The 19,788-nt window shown below is 45.2% G+C and overlaps 1 protein-coding gene across 2 annotated transcripts in view; it reads right to left on the bottom strand.

The window, feature by feature from the left end:
• tmem178bb (transmembrane protein 178Bb) overlaps positions 1-19,788 on the bottom strand; it is a 54,030-nt gene that overhangs the window by 9,775 nt on the left and 24,467 nt on the right. For both annotated transcript variants that reach the window (XM_086022823.1, XM_086022824.1), the window contains one exon: positions 19,569-19,682. In XM_086022823.1, the coding sequence (XP_085878949.1) occupies positions 19,569-19,682 (114 nt within the window). The remainder of the gene's footprint in view (positions 1-19,568; positions 19,683-19,788) is intronic.

Here is a 19,788-nt window from a genome sequence, read left to right on the forward strand (position 1 = left end):
AAATGAGTACCAAGTGAGTCTCGATATATCGATACCGAATGATCGATGCGCCCGTCCCCGGCAGCAGCAGCATAAACGCGTACTTTGCCCTCTTTGCAGGAATAAACCCTGAGTTAATCAATGGCCATTTTCCACACATATTGTTGTTAAATTGCACACTTCACCTTTTCGGGGCATTGTGATGGCAATCATGTCGATTGTCACAGCTCACAATCGATGCCACCCACTTGTCTCGGGACCACGCGCAGCCCATTTCACCAGGAAAGTAATTAAGACCTTTGCGAGCGTTTTGGATGTCTCCCGGTGCGAATGAAACTCTGAAAATGTGTCGCATTTTTTCGACACTTCAGCCAGCAGGCACAAGTAGGTTTGCATTCTACTTCCAGTCAGTCCCCTTGGGTTGTCCATTTCGCAGGCTGGAGAGCAGCCCGACAACGCCAAGGAGACCTGAAGTAACACATTTTTTAAAAAAATCGTTTTTTTGGGCAATATTTCGCAATTCTTGTGCTTGATGATGTAGCGCGGAGGACGTTGCCGGACCCAAACGTAAAGCAAAAGCAGACAGGCGTTGTGAGGGTTGAGGGGTAAACCTGGAGCGCAATGCGAAGATAAGGTGAGTCACACTGAATAACCGTTCCGTTTCCAGTTCACTGTTCCCGCTGAGATGGAGTTCACGCTTGCTGCTTTCACTCCTTTAACATTTTTTTGCTCGAGACGTGACAGATGCTCGGCTCCCCACACAATCAGCGACGAGCGATTCCTTGTCGATTCACGAGACAAATGCAGGAATGTTGTCACGTATTTAACCGAGCAGCGCTTTGGGTTCGCTTTCGCCCAGTATAGCAACGCACTTTTTCACACAATTTCAGACAGCAACCGATTCAAACGGATTACTAACCACACCCATTAGTGCCAATTCTGCCTTCTCCGAGGTGGGCTACGGGTCCGGTCATTCTGAAATTCAAGATTGTGCCATAAATTCGCGTCCAAGATTTTGTGCCTGGGAATAGGTTGGCCAAGTTAAGATTCTGTTTACGGTTGTGTGAACACTGTCAGTTCTGATGCAGGCTCCTCTGTTGAAACACCGGTTTAATGCGCATTTCCTTGGCTGTCGGTTTGTCCCGGTCGGTGGATCCTACTTCCTTACAGCAGCCGACTATTCATTTCGGGCACGCGGGCAGGTGCGCTGGCGACACGTGGGCGCGACCAGATGTCGCGTAACGCCTCGTGCATTCGGCTACAGTCTGGGAACGGGAGGTAGCGGCGCGCATAGCTGACATTCGGGCGCGCCGTGTTTGGTGAGAATCCAGGAAGCGACAAGCAGTCTGCAGGAGTGTCATAACTCATGTCATTCATTTTTCATGCCTTTTGAATCAACCAGGCGGAAATTGTGTTTGTCCCCAGAACACGCGAGGGAATTGACACAGGAGATGACAGTGTTTTGATTTGGAAATGGGTGTCACCAAGATATACACATGAGCGGATTTGCAGGGAGCCAAAAACAACCCTACAGACTTGATCGTGATCAAGGACTGCTGGAGGAAAATATTCTTGCACAATCTTTTGGACTTCCATCGGTTCTAATCGGGGTGGCTAGCTGAACATTATATTTATATTGTTAGCCGCAAAGGCTCACTTGGGCGGGAGTTCATCAAAGCCAAAGCCAATCCCCGTATCAAAATGCGGGAGGCGCTCGGCAGTTTCTCAATTTGAACCTTTTTTAGTTGTCGTTGTTTGGCTTTGCAGGGTTAGGAAACGCGCCGCCCAAACAAAGCTGTGACATGAATTCTGCTAGTCGGCCTTTTTTCTAAATGCCGCTTGACGGCTTTTGCATTTCAACGTTTCACATTGTGCTTTAACGCGGTGGTTATTAAACAAAACAGAAAATAGAAAATGACAACAGGACCGGAAAAGAAGTCCATATCTCTCAGACGAAAGTGTTAGGATAGGTGCCGGTGTATTTTTAGCATGAACTCTCCAGCAAACATCCTAATGCGCCGCATGCTGCGGCTCACAGCCTGCGACTTTGCCACTGTCAGTGTGACAAATGAGCACACAAGATGACTCATTTATTCACGCTACATTAGGCCTTGCCGTTTTGAGGACGCGCACAAAATCAAAATCAAAACGAGAAATCTAATCTTTTTTTTTTTTTTTTTCTCCTAACCTCCATCTCATATCTGCTCTAATGCGCCTTTTGCAGTCAGGTCCAATTCGGCGATAACCATGGATACAAATGTGCAGTTATATATATAGTAAAAGACGAGTTTCCTATAGTGGCTAGGTACGAGTATACAAAAGTGTTGTTCAACTACATGTGGAAAGTGACAAAAAAAAAAAAAAAAAAAAAAAATCAGTAGACCTGTACTCAGCTTAGTTGATAAGACCAAGGCCTGAAATCAAACATACACATTTACTATCGCACGCTGTTGAGTGAATTTGGAGAATAACAGCGCTCGCTTGTTTACTATATCAGCATATGACAGACCGTCATAATTTTTCCGCTGCGTAATCGGTTCCATTGTTCAACTCGCTGCTGCTCTTCCATTTAATTACAGACCAATAGCCCTACTAAATAGTATTCTTAAGAATGACTTATTTTCTTAATTAGATATGAAAAGGGAAAATGTCCTACTGTTGCCGATGACTGACTGAGCACGCCATCTGTCAAAACAAAAGGAGCACCAAATACAACTGCCAAAATTCAACGCGAAGCCAGAGAGTTGTAGCGGGAATCTCATTGGCTATTGCAAGAATCCATTACATTTTGGTGCTTATTGAAGGGGAATTTATTTTCTCTCGTTGCTGATTGCTCTCAATGGAGCTCCGAGTAGTTTTCGCTTTTCAATGTGGGCCATACGATTAACCAGCCCGTCTGCAGAGTGTGCGAGAAGTGCGGCAAGAGTTGTGGCAGAACAACTCACATATGCTTCACCAGAAAAAAAATGACCCGAGCATCTGACACTTCCTGGACTTTCCAAAGCTCAAGTGGGTCATCAACGGGACATGTTTTTTTTTTTCAAAACGGCCGTAATGACAGAGCTGCAGAGGGGAAAAAAAAACTTCCGAGGACTGCATGGAGACCAGGTAGTGAAAGTCGGGATAGTGCGCTGGACTCCAGGGGCATTACTTCAAAGGGGCAAAACTCTAAATTTGGATTTGTAATATCTTTTGTGGCACTAGTCTTGGAACTTTACTGACACACCTCTGAGAAATGAAGGGTCTCCACCCTCCACTGTTATGGTCCCGTATCTGTTATGATCCTGTTTAATTTTTCATACCTCCAGTTGCCCTGGTTTCCCCCCTAGCATACCGCTTGTTTTTTTTCATTAAGTTTCTGTTTTCAGAATAATTTGTTTAAAGAGTAGTCTCTCCATCACAGATTTCCGGTGGGTCTGGACGATACCTTCTGCTATGATCAATGTAGCCTGACAGAGTGAACAATGCTAGCAACCAGGAAGGTCAACTCCAAAATGATCAGGTTCAACGCTCGACGTACAGGTTTGTGGGACGAGAGCGGCTGAGCGTTAGTGAGCAGAGGCGTCGAAGGGGAAAACAGATCATGTGGCCCCGTCACAGCATCCACAGCTCGTTGGGGGTGGGGAATAGAGCTTAATTTCATTACCCATGTCGACTGCCACAGGGGACAAAACAATAGAGTGGCAAAATCAAATCACACAAGATAGCAGGGGGGCGAGGGATTGGTGGGTGTGACGGAGGGTGAGGCGATGCTGTCGACATCCGCAAACAGCCGCGCTATCTGCCGACTCACAAATGCGCCCCTGGCTTCAAACGGGGCGCTGGCGAAAGACGGTCGAGTTTCTCTAGGGGCGGACACCGTATGGAGGATTTCATGGCGCATCAGTCAGTCAGCAGCAGCAGCAGCATGAGCCCGACTCAAAGATTGAATCAGGGACCGACCGATCGCCTTAAGAGGGAGGGTACCGGGAATGGGACAGGAAGGTTGTTGCATATCGGTTGGACGTGTCGGTCCTGCAGAATTGTCAGTTGGTGTTGATGCTTGGACAAGAGAGGCAAGGCGACACCCCCGGGCTCTCCTGGCCCATCCCGACGGCCTAGGATGGGGGGGCTATCTGTTGTCAGCCGTCGCTGTCTGGGAGGGATGTACTCAACATCGATGGAGACTGGATGGCTTGCATCAACCGCTCGTAAATGAAGTGCGTCTGCTTCATCGGTGTTGATGCCGGAGCATTCTGTCACGAAGGCGCCACGTTAAAATGTCCAGTCCTGCTTGGCATATTAAATACCATATAAAGAAGCCCGTTAAAAAGGCTTTTAGATCATTAAATGGCGGTAATCACGTCACGCGGCTCTTAGTGTTGTCATATGTTCTGCGACGGAACGTATAAGCTCTCTGCAGTCATGCTGCGCCAACATAGATCAGTATTCAGTATTCGAACCTTTGTGCAATTTTACCAGCCTTTCACTGGCCATTTTTGGCCATGTGCAGAAATAGCCTGTCATGTGGCTGGGGGAAGTGACTTGCGCTGTTTGAATTCCAAACATTTGCTGCAAATCGAAGCATTCTTGACAAATTTCCCCCTCCCTTATATCCCCGGAAACCGTTGCTACACCAGATGGACCGGCACCATCACGCTCCACTGCAAACACTGCATATGATGAATATTCTTCACAACATTATGGGATCTTACCATCTTCAAGTTCTAAAACCATTTTACCAGCTGTAAAGAAATCGCATTAGCAGGGGAATGAATACGATGAATGAAGGTTAATGACTACAATCAGAGAGGATAAAAATCAGCCGTCTCTGCGAGATGAATTCTTGTCTCTGCTTGCGAACGCAAAAGGAAAATTGCCCAATACGGAGCCTCGGGGAAGTTTTCCTTCCCCGCCAAGCAAAATGACATATTTCTCTGCTAACACACTGTTTACTGCTCTTTCGAAATTGCTGTACGGCTTAGTGAAGACGTGCATGCTGCAGAGGCTCTGACAGCCAGTCACTGCACAGCATTATTACAACATTGCTTAGCATTGGCTCTGTCTTAATGGTGGCATTTTTTTTTTTTTTTTTTGGGGGGGGAGAGAGGATTTTCTTAATCTTTCCAGGGCTGATGCCAAGTTGCTGAGCGAGCGACGCTGCTGCATGCCAGCCCCCCAACCCGCTCCCCCCCCCCCCAAAAAAAAAGCCGTTTGACTGATTCAAAGGCAGAACAGGAAGCATTAGCCAGGGGAAGGCGGTGAGAGTAGTGAAAGGCAGTGCTGGAGCTGAGAGATACTCAAAGCTCTTAGCCACTAATAACTGCAGCTCTAGATGCTTTATGCATGGGATCTGAAGTGAGGGGCTCCAGACTCCCAACTTTTTTCCATGCTAGTGTGACTGACCTTGGGCACAACAAGGGAGCGGCCGTTTTATTTGATTCGACTGATAATCACCATTGCATTACCATTTACTCTCTGCTAACTATTGAGAGTCGGTCGCGAGGTTTAAGTTCATCTCCCGTCCAACGGCTCACAGAATTAACGAAGCAGCATGAGCGCTGTCCAAGATTTAGTCGGACAAGCCATTATGCTAGATTGAAAGCTTTAATATTCAAGCAAGTAGAAGAAAGGAAGGCTGACGATCGGAGATGAAAATGTCGAGGAGGGCGATGAGTGGTTATGAAAGACAGAAAAAGAAGTGAATGCATCAAGTGGTCGGTGAAGGTTCAAGATTCAAAGAAGATACAGAGCAAGACTGAGGTGGTTTGGACCTAGGATGAAATGAGCTGAAGGATAGCGTGTAGAAAGAGAAGTGAGGCAGATGGAAAGACTGCATTCATTCAGATCTGAAAGAGAAAGAAGCGGATGAAAGGAATGGAGAAAATGTGGAGAGGCGTTTAAAAAAATAGTCGGGTTTATAATCGTTTTTGAGAATCTCTGTCCAAATAAGGCATCTAATGCTAAAAGTTGGTGTGAATGCCACGCGGACCTTGGTGTGTCAACAACACAGTCCGGTTAATTTGGCACTTTAACCAAATGCTTTTTTCACTGGTTGACAATTTCACACTTTCCAGGCCTGGTTCCATTCACAGATAACTCCCTAAAACTACAAGACATTGATCTGCTCCAAAATTTCCACTTCCATTTCAAATTGACGTTAGTCCCTTGGATTTCTACCAGTCTTGCCTTTTACAACTCTGTATGCATTATTACATCATGCTCCAGAAGAATGTCATCTATCCAACCATCTGTTGTTTCTCCCCGGTCTGTTGATCCAGCATTTTGCTGCTCGCGTGGTTTCAAAAATACTCCTGCGCGGTCAAGGAGCTCATCTTCTCTTGGTTCAGACTCCCCTTCACTTCACCAAAGACGAGTGCTACGCAGCTTTATATAATTCCATTATAATCCCCGTCTCGACATGTTCAAACTCTCACTTGTCATCTTTAGCTTGGGTGTGATGTTCACTACTCGGAGTAGGTCTCCCCTTTTGTGTTTAGAATAGCTTCCACTCTTTGAGGAAGGCTTTCGACAAGATTTGGGAAATTTGGATGTGGGAGCATTTTTGACGGCAAAGGAGGTTTTTTCCATAGAAGACAATGAAGATTTTTTATTTGCAACGAAACCGAACACCCAGTGATGAGTGCGTGGAGTGGTCTTGGCATTTCTAGGGACAAAACAAACAAAATGGTTTCTTCGGATGGTTTGACCCCATAATTTCCGTATCACTGCATGTTCAGTACTTTTGTCCAGGGTATCCCGTGAGTCTGAACATATTTTAAGGATAGGATATTTTCAACAACATTTTATCTTCAATGATATCCAATGATTTGCCATGCAATAAATCCACATTGCTAGTAATTTTCCAGATTTAAGAGACGCCCTGAGTCTACAGAATCTAAATTTGTCTAAATGGCTACCTACGGGCAATGCCACAATTTGGTCCCAAGATGATCCTTAAACCTTAAATCTTAAAACTTAAACCAATGACCTTAGTCTGCAAACCGGCGAAATACTCAGAATAGAAGGCACTGAGAGGATGCGGGTCCATTCAGGCCTTAAGTGCTTCCATCTCTGCTGCTCTTGGCCATCCGCTGTAAGACGACAGGAATATTCCTGCGATCTTATCACCACGTTAATAGGAGTGAGAGGAGAAACGGCGGCGGGACGCAAGAGGGATGGAAGCGAAAGTAATTACTGCTTAAATTGTGAGTGTTGGATTAAAGAGACACGGGGCAAAGAGAAGTCCATTCCAAAGTGAAGTGATGGATGTTAACTGTTGTCATACCTGCAACGGCAACGCTTTCAATTTGATGTATTCACTTTGAGCTATCTCTGTTTAACGAAGCAAATATGCCTAAATAAGCACTTAGTCAAATCACTCCGAGGTAATTGAGAACGCATAGAAGACGGGTCAGTAGGGGCTCACTTGCATGCTAATTCTCACAAATATATTCACATTCTACCTCAAAAAGGAATTTGCATGGAGCCTATTTCATTGCAGTGTAACGGTATGCACGCTAAAAATGCATTACAGAACGCAGTCTGACATATTTGCAAGTCCGGGCGATATCATCTGCTCCCCCCATTTATGCTTCCAACCTCACACAGTCGCGGCGCTTTATCCGAGACTCTGTGTCAGGAGGATTTAAGCTCAAAGTCAAGCCGCAACTGCTTCTGAAATCTCCGAAGAGAGGAAGTTGTCTCTTTTTCCGAAAGCAGAGGGAGGAAGAGTCACAGTAAAAAAAAAAAAAAATTTTTTTAAAAAAGGATTGACGTGATTGACATCCATTTGATCATTTCCATTTGAAGATGATTCAACAGACTTCCTGAGAGTTTTTTTTCTACAGTCATTTTAGTGGGTGTCAGTGGAACATCTTGTAAGTGTAGATAGTATCTTGTCATCCTTTGTTACTGAGCCTGCTGATGGAACAGTGACTGATTGCTAACGCTGTTGGTAGCAGGTGTACTAGGGATGGTGGTATAGCAAACAAATAATATTCATTGTTTTTTTTTTTTTTCAAATAAGTCAAACTGTGGCCGCCTTTAAACATTCAAGTCCCTAGATTTTTGAGATATTTAGTAAACCTGTCTGTTCATCCATTTTCTATACTGCGTATTTTGTTCAGGGTTTTTGGGAGCTGGACATTATCCCAACTGACTCAGGGTGACAAACATTGGGAAACTGAATACAGTTGAGGTGTGCAAATACATTTTGCCAAAATGAACATCACTCTTTCAGTCAAACAACGCTCTAGAGCTGCTTTGCTTCTTCAGGACCTGGACGACCAAAAACATTCAAGCCAAAGTCGAGACTTAAATCCGATCGAGATGTTGCCGTACAGCTATAAGAGAGCAGTACATGGACATACTTTGTTTTCAGTAGACAATAGCCTAAAACAGTGACGTGAATATGAATCGGAAGCTTTGAGATGTCCACCAACGTCTGTTCATCTCTGGCCATCCGGCAGCTTGTTGTCTGTGGACACATGCCTCGGCGTTTGAGAGGCACCGTTCCCATGGGGCGAACATAGAGACGGAGGGGGAAGGAGATGGATGACCTTGGCGTCTGAATTCTCCGGAGTGGCGCTGCCGCACGAGCGCGAGCAGAAGATAAGAGACGGTGCCGGGGAGTTGACTTGACAAACCCTGACACCGCGCGTGGCTACAGCCGGACACATTGTCTCTCTGGTGTTGAAATTCCGTATCCGCTGGAGACTGGCTCGTGTGATGCGTCCATCCGTGCGCCCACGCACCGCCGTCCAATTGCCTGCTGTAGTGCCTTGACTTAAGATCTCAATTGGTTCCAGGACTAGGCGCTTAACTGAAATCGCTCCAATATAATGTTCCACTAGAAACGGACATTTGTTGTGAAGATCGCTCTGTCTGTAGCTGACTCCCATTTTTGCCAAGGAATTGACGAGCCACGGCTTATAACTAAACGTGAGTAAGTTGGAGGGCAAGTCTTCTGGGGGTATACCCAACTGGCGGAGAAACAGAACGTTCGAACATTCCAAAAGATTTTCACGCCCTTGTTAACTGTATTCACTTGGCACGCTACTTCTGAAATACAGCAAATACATGCGGTAAATATGTGCCTTCATTTGCTCTGCAGGCAATGTTTGGAATAGATATTTTCTCCCGTCAATGCATGCTCTTTTTATCGGATAGCATGTAAACAATTGGTGACCGTCAGGAGATAATATGATTGTATTGCAAGATGAGCGGATTTATGAAAGTTAAAGCCTGGGTGTGCGAATGTTTAATCCCCGTCTCCGAATTCTGCCCGGGAAGGTGAGTAAACAATACCTATAGCAGCCGGTTTGTACAAATGGCATAACGGGATTTGCACGTCTTTTGCCGTGTATTAGGCACAGATAGGACATGGACAATGTTGCACGTGTTTGTACAAAGAACATTGTGAAAGCATCCCCCCTCCGGGGTCTGCTGTGTGTTCACCCAGTGAGACTGAGCAGGGCTTGTGCGGAAAGCGGATGTTGAAGGACCAATCAGTTGCATGAGCTGTTGTTTTTTTTGTTTTTTTTTTCAAGGGGTTGGTTTTAATGGTGAACATCAGCCTCCATAACATAATTAATACTCTTTTGGTTAGCTTAAGTGAAAACTCGAAACTGTCCATAAGCGCGAGGGAGCCGCCCACACCTCCATGCATGGTAGTCACCAAGTTGCGCCCCCCCAAGAGAAATCTCCTTCACCACTACTGCGATGAGGATTCCTTGGCTAAAATAATTGCAGTAAGCAAGAGGAATCTTAGTGCACTGTGAAATCGTATGTGGCAGTTCATCTAAGTAAACTTAAGCTCTCTGTCTCCCCTTTTTTTTGTCAGTCAGACTAAATGACCGGAGGATTTCTCAGCTGGTGGATACAGAAGCTCTGTGATGTTACTAACCGGATTAGCGGTTTGACGGAAACACCCAGTGCAGAATAAAATGCATACGCTGTTAAATTAATGCAATAATGCAATAACATGAACATCATTTATTCATCAAACATATTCATGCAAAGCTACGTAGTGACGAGTAAGGAAAAAACCTTCCAAAGGTGCAAACCGTATATTTTGTACAACAAAACGTCTTTGGAAAGGAGCAGATTTACTCCATAAAAGTGTCTTTTTTTCTATGCTCTGTGTATGACTCAGACAGATAGTGAATATGAATCATACACAAATGTCACTTCAAGGCTGCGATATTTCCCTTTAGCTTTTTATTTTTGCGCTGCTTGCTTTTCCTTAAAATCCAGCAGCTATTTGCTACTGCCACACTACAGTCACTTGCGCTGACTCATTCTCAGCTACTTCAAAAGCTGACACAGACAATCGACAATGATTTCATAGTAATAGCAATGATAAGAAAAAGAAGAATTAAAGTACTACTGATAAAGTACTGCTGAGTGAAATACAATGCAAGTTTGTAACCTACTTCATTTCGGTTTTAAAACCGACAGGAGACCAGAAAGAGCTAGCTAGCTAGCTGGCTAGCATGTTCTGTATCACATCTATCGTACCTACTGTATCCATAGAATCTGTCGGATTAATTTCTTGGAAGTGTCTCAATTCGAGCCAGGTCACATATACTACAAGTAACCAAACACAAATCCTTGCTCATTCCTTCATTGTAGCCTTCGCGCAGCCACTCTGTTACCGCTCCAAGGTCCTAATCGTTTTTCTGTGCCTCTTCTTGGCGACTGTGAAACTGAAAAACGGGGAATTGCGGCGCACGTTTTCAAACAGTGGCGTCAACAAATCCGTCGCCAGTGTATTAGCAGGCGACGCATTGTGACAAAGAGCCCTGATGCCAAATTGCAGATTGAAATGAAGTCTCTGCGTATGCGCAGGAGCTCATGGAGGATAGATTGATCGCAATGATCGAGTCCCCAAATGTAAATGAACTGTTAATCTTTGCGAGGGTAATTGGACAGGGCGCTATTTGCGTAATCGCCTGTCAAGTGGTGTTAGTTTTGAAAGCTTAGATCTCACGGATTGTTTTTGTTTGCTTTTCGCTCTTGCTCGTATCAAAGGACAGCTCGTAACCAGTTGCCGTGTTTTGACTCTGCGTGGTCATGAAATGTAGCTTCAGGACGTCCTAGAGTAGCAGTCAACCAAAGAATTTGACTTTGCTGTAAAGGAACCAAACTTAAATCATTCTTTTTTTGTATCTCAGGAGTGCCTGCCAACAAATCAAATTTGAAACGAAACAACCAAGATAATCTTTTGTTTTCACTGGCCTAGCAATACTATCATAACGTCTCTGTTAAATAACCCCAGGCGATGCAGGTACAGTATCCAAGACGTTATTTATAGAATATTTGCATGCTAAATCCCTTAGTCTGTTTTGGCGTGATAATTAGCCAATGTTTATCGCGTTAAGCCTGGAATCGTGCCGCCCTTTTTCATCCGTCTGACTAACATGCTGCTTAGTGCTGCGGGGACTTTCTCCCCACGGAGAGACTCAAAGAGGAAGTGATGTCAATCATTTCCATATTGCATCCATAGAATCAGAAGGTAGCGATAATAGATTTAATGCTTCAATTCGATGGACCTCCTGCTGCAGTAATACGGTAGTTGTTTTACGTTGAAGACAACCAATGTAGATTTTATTTACTCTTTGTGCTCACCTATATAAAAGGGTAGCACCTTCCCATTCAATGTGTTTCTTTCATGACTAATGCAAGTCAACAGAGTGCGGAGAACTTTCCACATTAAAAAGTATTTATAGCTGAAAGCAATTGTAAACGCCGAGTACCGGAAATGTTTACAGTTCGTGATCGTATTTCACATTAGATTAGCAACAGTCTTATTGGAGACGCTCCGTGGCTTTTATCCGTCCTAGTCCCGACCTTCTCATTTTAATGTCGGCCAATCGGCTCCCGTTTTCCCGTTGCGTTCTACTCCGATGTGTGGTCCAAAACAAACAATTGTCTGACGTTGTAGTCGTGAAAGACTACAAGTCAAAGCTTCTGAAAAAATCGACATAGGTACGGAAATTGGGACGGACAATGTTTAGCCGATTGGACGTCACTGTGGCGCTGCATAATTGGACCGACGAGTGGCGCACAGAATTGACTTCACCGTTCCACATCCTCCCACCTTTACAAGCACGTGAGCCCGCCGTTCGAGTAAGAGTGGCTTCTGCCGACAAATCCTTCTAAACCCGAAGCTTGATCCAGGGGCTATTGTGACTCACACACTCTTAACTGCGCGCGCATGAGACGTGGCACAATTTCTTCTCCAGCTCTCCCACTTTGAATGGAAATAGGGGGGGGGGGGGGGGAGAAGAGGATTGGAAGCCCTATTTTCCAGTAGGCTGAAAAAAAAAAAAAAAAAAAAAAAAAAAAGGATTATCTACGTGGATAAATATAGACGGGATTAACTGAACCGTTCGATTCAAAATGTGCCACCTCAAATACCGCATCTATTTAATTTTTTTTTTATTTTTATCCCATCTCACCTCAGATGGCCTTCACCAGCAAGGTTATTAAAATGATCGCCTGTAGGTGGTGCTGAATTAAAAAAAATATATATATCCAAACTTCATGATGCAGATAGGATGTGCAGGAACATGAGTTGCTAGGAGTCAAACTCTTGGGTGTGATTTTCTATTAATTGTCCCACTTTTGGGGTTGTTGAATCAAAAAATATATCCAAATTTGCGGTTTTGTGTGACTGTAAAATTATAAACTGGAATTATGGTTTTGGTAGTCCTTTAAAACACTCTGGGAAACTATTGAGGGGATTGCACAACAGATGCAACAGATACCACTGGGTATTTGCAGCTTGAACGTAGCGAGGCATTGTGGGAGCCTTCAACTTCACATTCCCGTCCGAGCGAGTGACGCCTCTTGTGCGTCGTGTCACGTTTATTCAGCACCTTGACGACTCGTGTGTTCATACCATGCCACACAAAACAGCAATGGAGGAAGGAGAGATTCACAATTCCAAGATAGGAACACAGTCACTTTTTGGAGTTTGTGTCGAATTAAGACAACAGCAAACTCTCTGCTGTCGACAGAGTGTTATCTGGCTTCAATAACGCCGCAAGAAAAAAAAGCTTAAATCTAACATAGTTATTTTTAAAATCAAGGAATTAACTTACTTACTTTTGAAAGCAATTAATCCGTAAAGCAGCACGCCAGACATGCTAACATGAAGTACAAGATGATGACATTTTAAATATTCACAAAGTAGATAAGATGTTAAGAAATTGTGTAAGAACATGAGTTGGGAGCCAAACTTTGGGGTATAATGATACATTTCGTGTCCTATTTTTGGGGTCGTTCCATAAAGCTTGAGGATATGCCTCCTTCCCCAATTTGCGGTTTCCTCCACATTACTCCAACTGTAAAGCATCAATTATATCCCACGTCGTCTTAAAGTGACAGTAATGAATAATTGCCTCGTTTTGCTTCCACATCCAGAGGAGAAGCTTTAGGCCAGAGGAGGTATATGCATACACATTGGCACGCATTTTTCTCAGGTGTGATTTTTGTTCCCATGAATACGAAGTCCCCCAATTCCCCATCGAGCTTCTTAATGACGTCGCAATCTCCGATTGCCGCCAGCGACGGGGAGTCTTTGCTTATTACCTGCCACATATTACACTGAGGCAATTTTTCCATCCACTGGTTTGAAAACTCACATTTTCACGTGAGCCTGATGTTGTTGACTACATTGTCAGCAAATCATCTTTTTTGGCTGTTTGGAATTTCTGGAATATATATCAATGGTACCGTATCTCAACTTGTAAAACATTGCAAGTCTCCTCAAAGCTATTGCCTAAACCGTTGGCAACAAAAGTGAGTACGCCTCCAAGTGAAACTGCCCGAATCCCAAAAGCACATTTTCACAATTGTCATGCCCAAAGTGGATTATTGAAAAGGAATTATTTTTTTTCATTTGGAAAGACCTTCGACATTCCTTTGTGTATTCGTTGCAGTCGCGCCCTTGCTACTTTTATGCCTCCGTGTCGGTCCGAGAGTATCACCGGGGAGTTGCCCGACCTGGCGGCGCTGTGTTTTCAGCCACGGGCCTCCCGATGCTCACGCTCGAGCGCATCTCATCACCCGACATGAGCCGGCACAATGCGACGCTGAGTCAGGTAGGCATGATCGTGAACACAGCGAGCTAAGCCGGCAGCCCACGCTGCGCACTTCTCGTCACGGGCGAGCAGTTCGCGGAACGTACAACGCAATCCGGGTTCGACATCAGTGAATTTTCTTGAAGGCTAACAGAGATAATTATTTGGATGGAATCCACTGAACATGAAGCTAGTCAGCCCTAGATAGATAAATAGTCAATTTGCATCTGGGTCGATAAACGATTCTTTTTCTGCCATTTTCTCCGATCGCAAAATAAGACGTATCGCTCGCGGCAGAGGCCCCATTTAGTTTTGAGTGTGCCTTGAAGAAGTGAAAAATGAAAAAAAAAAAATAGTCCCTCCTGCATCGATGCAATGAGGCGGAAGGACACTGGGCAGAGGGGAACGGGAAAGCAATTGTGCAGCAGGGATCTAATTTTACACATGCAAATGATACGTGGATCTTAGAGGAAATCAATGTGTGTTTATGTGACCCACTGTGACCCTCAAAAAAAAAAAACAAGGCTATTTGTCTCCTGACTGCACCTGCGACACACACACACACACACACTCTTCTGCAGCGTTTTCAAAGCAAATGATAAATAAATCAAGCCTTCCCATTCGTCGCACTCATCATATTTATTGAGTGTACGTTCCCTTTTCCGACAACATCGACGCTGTTAGCGGCCAAGAATTGCATTTCCGATTGCAGATTTTGGATTGAAAATAACACGAGGGTATGAATTTATCGTGACATGCCGCTCGGGTTGAATTTGAAACAAAAGATACTAACACCTTGTTAGTACCTTTAGGTTAGGCTGTGCTCTGACGTGTAACAGTAGGAACCATTTTGGACAGATTTCGACCGTCTTCCGCATCGGTCCGAAAATGGCTCCATAATCAAAACCATAATAGATGACTCAAAAAACGTGAAACTGTTTGGAAATCCAGGATCCTAATGACCCTCACTGCAGGATATTCCTCCGTTGACTGAATATAGATATCTTGTGTCGGAACACAGCGGCTGAGCGACTTCCTGCCTCGCCTCTGCGGGCTGCAGACTCTGTGAGCTCTTCCCTCTGGTCCGCATCCACATAATGAGGAGCGCTGATGAATCACCGGACCCAGAGGCGGTCTCACATGAATGGACACCAATTTCCCGATTCGGCCTAATCCGTGGAACGCGACCAACGACTGCCGGACACGTGTTTCTGTACCCTGTTAATGTCGCTTAATCGGGTTAGGATCCTCAGGTTTCCGTATTTATGTTTGAGTGACAAAGCGCCGCTTATCAGCCCTTTCACCACGTCTAAATATGGAAACAAATTCCGTTCTAAATAGCGTACGGATATAGCGCGCGGATAATTGCTTGCTGTTTAGCATAATTGCTTTGATGTCACGTTTGATGGCAGATGCCTTTTTTGGGCGATCGCTTTCTCAAGTGAGATCCATATTGGATATTTTTAAGTGGTATCACTCCGGAACTGCTAATTGCACGTGCATTTGTGTTGGACTTTCTTTCATCGTGTCTAAAATAAGCGGCATGCGTAAGCGGGCCGGTCGGGTATTCAGAATTTGACTTGTTCCAATAACTGTTTTAGTCAAGTGGAAAAACGGCAATATGTACAAACATAACCGGCAAATTTTCCTCCCTGGCCTTGTTGTGGTTGTACAAAGGAGTATAGCAACCGCGTAATATGCCCGATCGCGCAGTTAATATGCTTTCAGGGCCCCTGTGCGCACAACTCTAATTATTTCTCCAAGCTTAAAGTGGACATATTGTAGAAAAAAAATGTACTTTTTAATTGTTGGTGTACAAATAGTTTGGAATCGAAATGCATCTTTAGTCCGTCTCTGGTCGCTGTTCACAAGCGCTATTCATTCGCAGTCTGGATGTGCACTGCGGGGTGACGGCGTCTCCAGAAAAAGAAAAAAAAAATCCCCCCAAAAAATTGCTCGATTTGTCGCTCGATTTGTCGCTTTCGTGATGGCGGTAGCCGTACTCAGCATTTGCAGGAAACCACCAAAGCGTGATTTTAAACTGGAGCGCGGCGCGCTGTCAATGTGCAAAAACACATCTCCTCTAATACATATGAAAGACATACTGCGAGTACTCCCAAGCAGCGGGGCGTCAAGGCTGTAAAACGGACGGCGCAGTCATTGAAATATATCAAGACGTGTAGGATGGAGCGGTAGCATGCGACGGATATGCGTAGGAGAACCCACAGTCGGTGTGGCCTCTGCTGACTCGGTGAGTCATTATTGAAGTTGAGACGTAAGTCAAGCTGTTATATGGTTATGTAAATACTCTTGAGTGGCGAAAGCAGTGGATACTCCTTGGGTAGAGCTATATTTTTGTCTCGGCCTGTTAGAGTGATAAGTGCGAGGCAAGGCGAGGCGGCGGTATTTATCCGGCACATTTCATACACCAGGCAACTCAATGTCAGACATGGGGTCAAACGTCCAGTGTGCACATCAATAATCGGGCCAATTTGGAGCCCCTTTCGCCAATTATCGTGTCTAAAAAGTGATCCGGCCGATTGATCACCTGTGATGTTTGGTGTGTATGGTCATGCTTTTTAATATTTCCAAATTCTAGGCCGGAATGCTGCAACGTTGTGACTGGCTAGTGGTTTGGGGAAGCAAGTAAAGCTGTTGCAAAGTAGATACGAAGCATCGGAAAAGCGGAGCGATCAATGGAGGGCTTCGAGTGTTATCAGCTCGGCGGCATGAAAGGCGAGGAGCCGCGCTACAATGAATCGATGCTTCTCAATGAGTTAAACCCCTGTCATCTTCACACGGGGGGGGAATCGAGTGGGAGTGGCCACAACCCGACTCCGTCGCTACCTTTTGGATTATACGCCGTCAGTCGCCGCGCGAGCTTTTAACGTTCCTTTTTGAAGTCACCAAATCCCTAAGCCGCGGTGTTCGAAAGCCTTCAGCATCAAAAAAAAAAAAAAAAAATGCACGCCCGCTTCTGCCCGTGTGACAGGCAGTCGAGGCGGAAGACGGGATATCGTGTAGCAGTCTGTTGCTTTGATGTTCTGCGGTAATCGAAAAACGAGTCTTTTGCTTCCTGATTTAGCGGTGCCGTCGCGAGTCTTTGTCTTGTTTTTTTTTTTCCTGACTGACAGAAGCAAATGAGTGTCATGTTCATCTCCGAGTGTCGCTGCCGGCCTCGCCGTCACCCCACTGTTTCCTCGAACGTGCGCGTGTGTGTGTGTGTCAGGCCTGCCCGCGTTCAATTTGACACACTTCATGAAGAGCCAGACCAGGTTGTCATTCTTACTCAAACCACACAAGGCCAAAGTCTGCGTGAGTGGATTTGGTCCACGGCGTCGCCGGAGTTTCGTCGGGCAAACGATTCGACTCTGCCTACTGACCAAATGGCTTCAAAGTGGGGTCACTCGTACGGAAAAGCTCTGCACCTTGCTTCGGCCTTCGGCGTGGGAATTAACCGTAACGTTTGGGAATTATAGGAATTAATGGCAATTAGCTGACATTTTACACAATGGCAGATTTGTCTACAACGGGGAAATGCACACATTCATTCCGTTAACTGTTTCGACGACTTATTCAAGGCGGGGTGTTGGTACTTATGCAACAATGACCCGGCTAATGAGTAACCACAATCTGACACTGGTCCAGATTTTATCGACACTCCAACTGAATAAACACAGTTGACCTTGACTGTTGCGTTTGCTGGTGTGCAATCCCCCCTCTCCGCCAAACCAGTTCAACGACGAATCTCCGCCGGGTCATTCACGAAGCGAGCGCAGCTGCTTCGTTATCGGACGGAGATTTGTTTACCCGGCCCTTCGCTGTTTACACTTGCGACTTTCACGCCGGAGAGACGGGCCGTCGGTTCAGGAGCGGGAGCGTTATCTCACGCCGGTATCCTGCGTGGATAGACGCAATAATAAGGACATTAAACATCTCCCACTGCACAGAGGTGACCTTCTTGTCGCAAATATGAGCTATGTGTTTTCAGGAGCCGGCCGAGATTTAGCGGAGATGAAAACATCCTGATACGCGAGTGGGTAAAAGCCACATCATAAAAAAAAATAATAATAATAATAAAAAAATAAAATAAAAAAAACTGGGAGTAAGCCGAGTGCTTCCGTTTAAATGCGCAGCTAAGTTGTGTTATTTATATCCTCGCGTCCTTCACTGGAGATGAAAAGCATCTTGATGTTTCTGTTGGGGAACTCTATCCACCCGTTTTCCGTTTGCCAGTCCTCATTAGGGTGAGCCGGACTTTTGGGGTGAGAGCTGGGGTACACCCTGGACTGGTTCCCAGTCAATGGCAGAGTACAAAAAGACACGTGAGCACATTCACTGTCACACCCATGAACAGTTTATTCATTTTCTCTACCGGCTGGTCCCCATAAGGCATACTTCCCAAATGTCGAATCGATCTGTATTGTGTTTGTAGAACCAATTTTGTTTACGGAATTATTGCGCACTGAGGACATCGGTTTTGATCCGGCGTGATCCACAATCACATTACGTTAGACTTTTGATTTCGTCAACCCACAAAGCAGCTGGGGGAGGTGGTCTCGTTTCCAGCAGCGCTGTTGGATTATAATCAGCACGGGTAGCAAATGCGGTCGTCGGGAGGTACAGTACGAGGAGTCCGGACACCTGACGTGCTCAGCCGCTTCCTTTTAGAGGCCTGTTTGGGCCAAGTGGAAACACGCACTGACCTCATACTGTCACTGTTTCCTGTTGCCGTTTGACTAGTCGCTAGCTGTCAGGTGCCAGCGCAATGAGAATAGCAACTTCTCTTTGCTGCTATCCTCGGCGGACTCGGCTGTCTGTCTTCTTCCCGGGTAGTTTCCTTTCAGTTTTCACATTGGCACACTCAAGCCGCTTTTTAGCATCATGCCGTTTTTCTGTTACATCAAATTAGAAAATGCGAGTGGTACGAAATTGTGAAATATGCGTCCATGACAACGTAAAGAAATGCGCGGAATTGTATTCCTATACCGATACCGCTTTACCAGCCAGACTTATACCTTGTGGACATGTGGAATAGGAGACAGCGCTGTTTTGATACTTTAATAACAACACTTTAGGCAAAGTCTACCCTTCCCCCGTGTGGGAGCGGCTCAGATAATCTAAGAACAAGTTGTTTTGGATATATCAGACCTTGTTCCGCATTTGGTAGAAAAGGGCTCCATGGCCGTTTTATTGATGTTTTTGGCGTTCATTCAATACTTCGACTGACAAAAAACGTCTACAGTCTTCTGGTAGCCACCGTTAGCGGGTATTGAAGATAAAAGTACCAGCGGAGGTTCCAGCAGAACTTTTCAGTCAAGACTAAGCGTACTCAAAAACTGAGCAGCATCCTGGCAAAACTAATCATGCAGTCATATTTTAAAGAGGCGGGACTCCTCAGGCTCGATTTCCGAAGGACTTTTCGGCATGATATTCAGCATTGTACTGGATCCTGCTTCCCAACATGTGAATGCAATGCACCATAGAACAAAACCAGGAAGTAGAAGTAAAAAGACTCACGAAGGGAGTGCCACTCATCCTGCCTTATTGTCTTGGTGATGTTGTAGGAGAGGTTTTTGGGTATTGTGCCCGAGGAGTAGTGGTACTTGATGTAGGAGCATCTTGCAATGGAACCTGCAGAGGGAAAAAGAAGCCCACTGAGTTGAAATACAGGCCATTGGTAAGTGATTCACATTGATGCAGGAGGCGCCGGCTCAATTCCCAATGCAGCATTTGAAAC

Source organism: Filicampus tigris, chromosome 22 (assembly GCF_054856515.1).
Source record: "Filicampus tigris isolate MCC_2025a chromosome 22, RoL_Ftig_1.0, whole genome shotgun sequence".
NCBI classification, from domain to species: Eukaryota; Metazoa; Chordata; class Actinopteri; order Syngnathiformes; family Syngnathidae; genus Filicampus; species Filicampus tigris.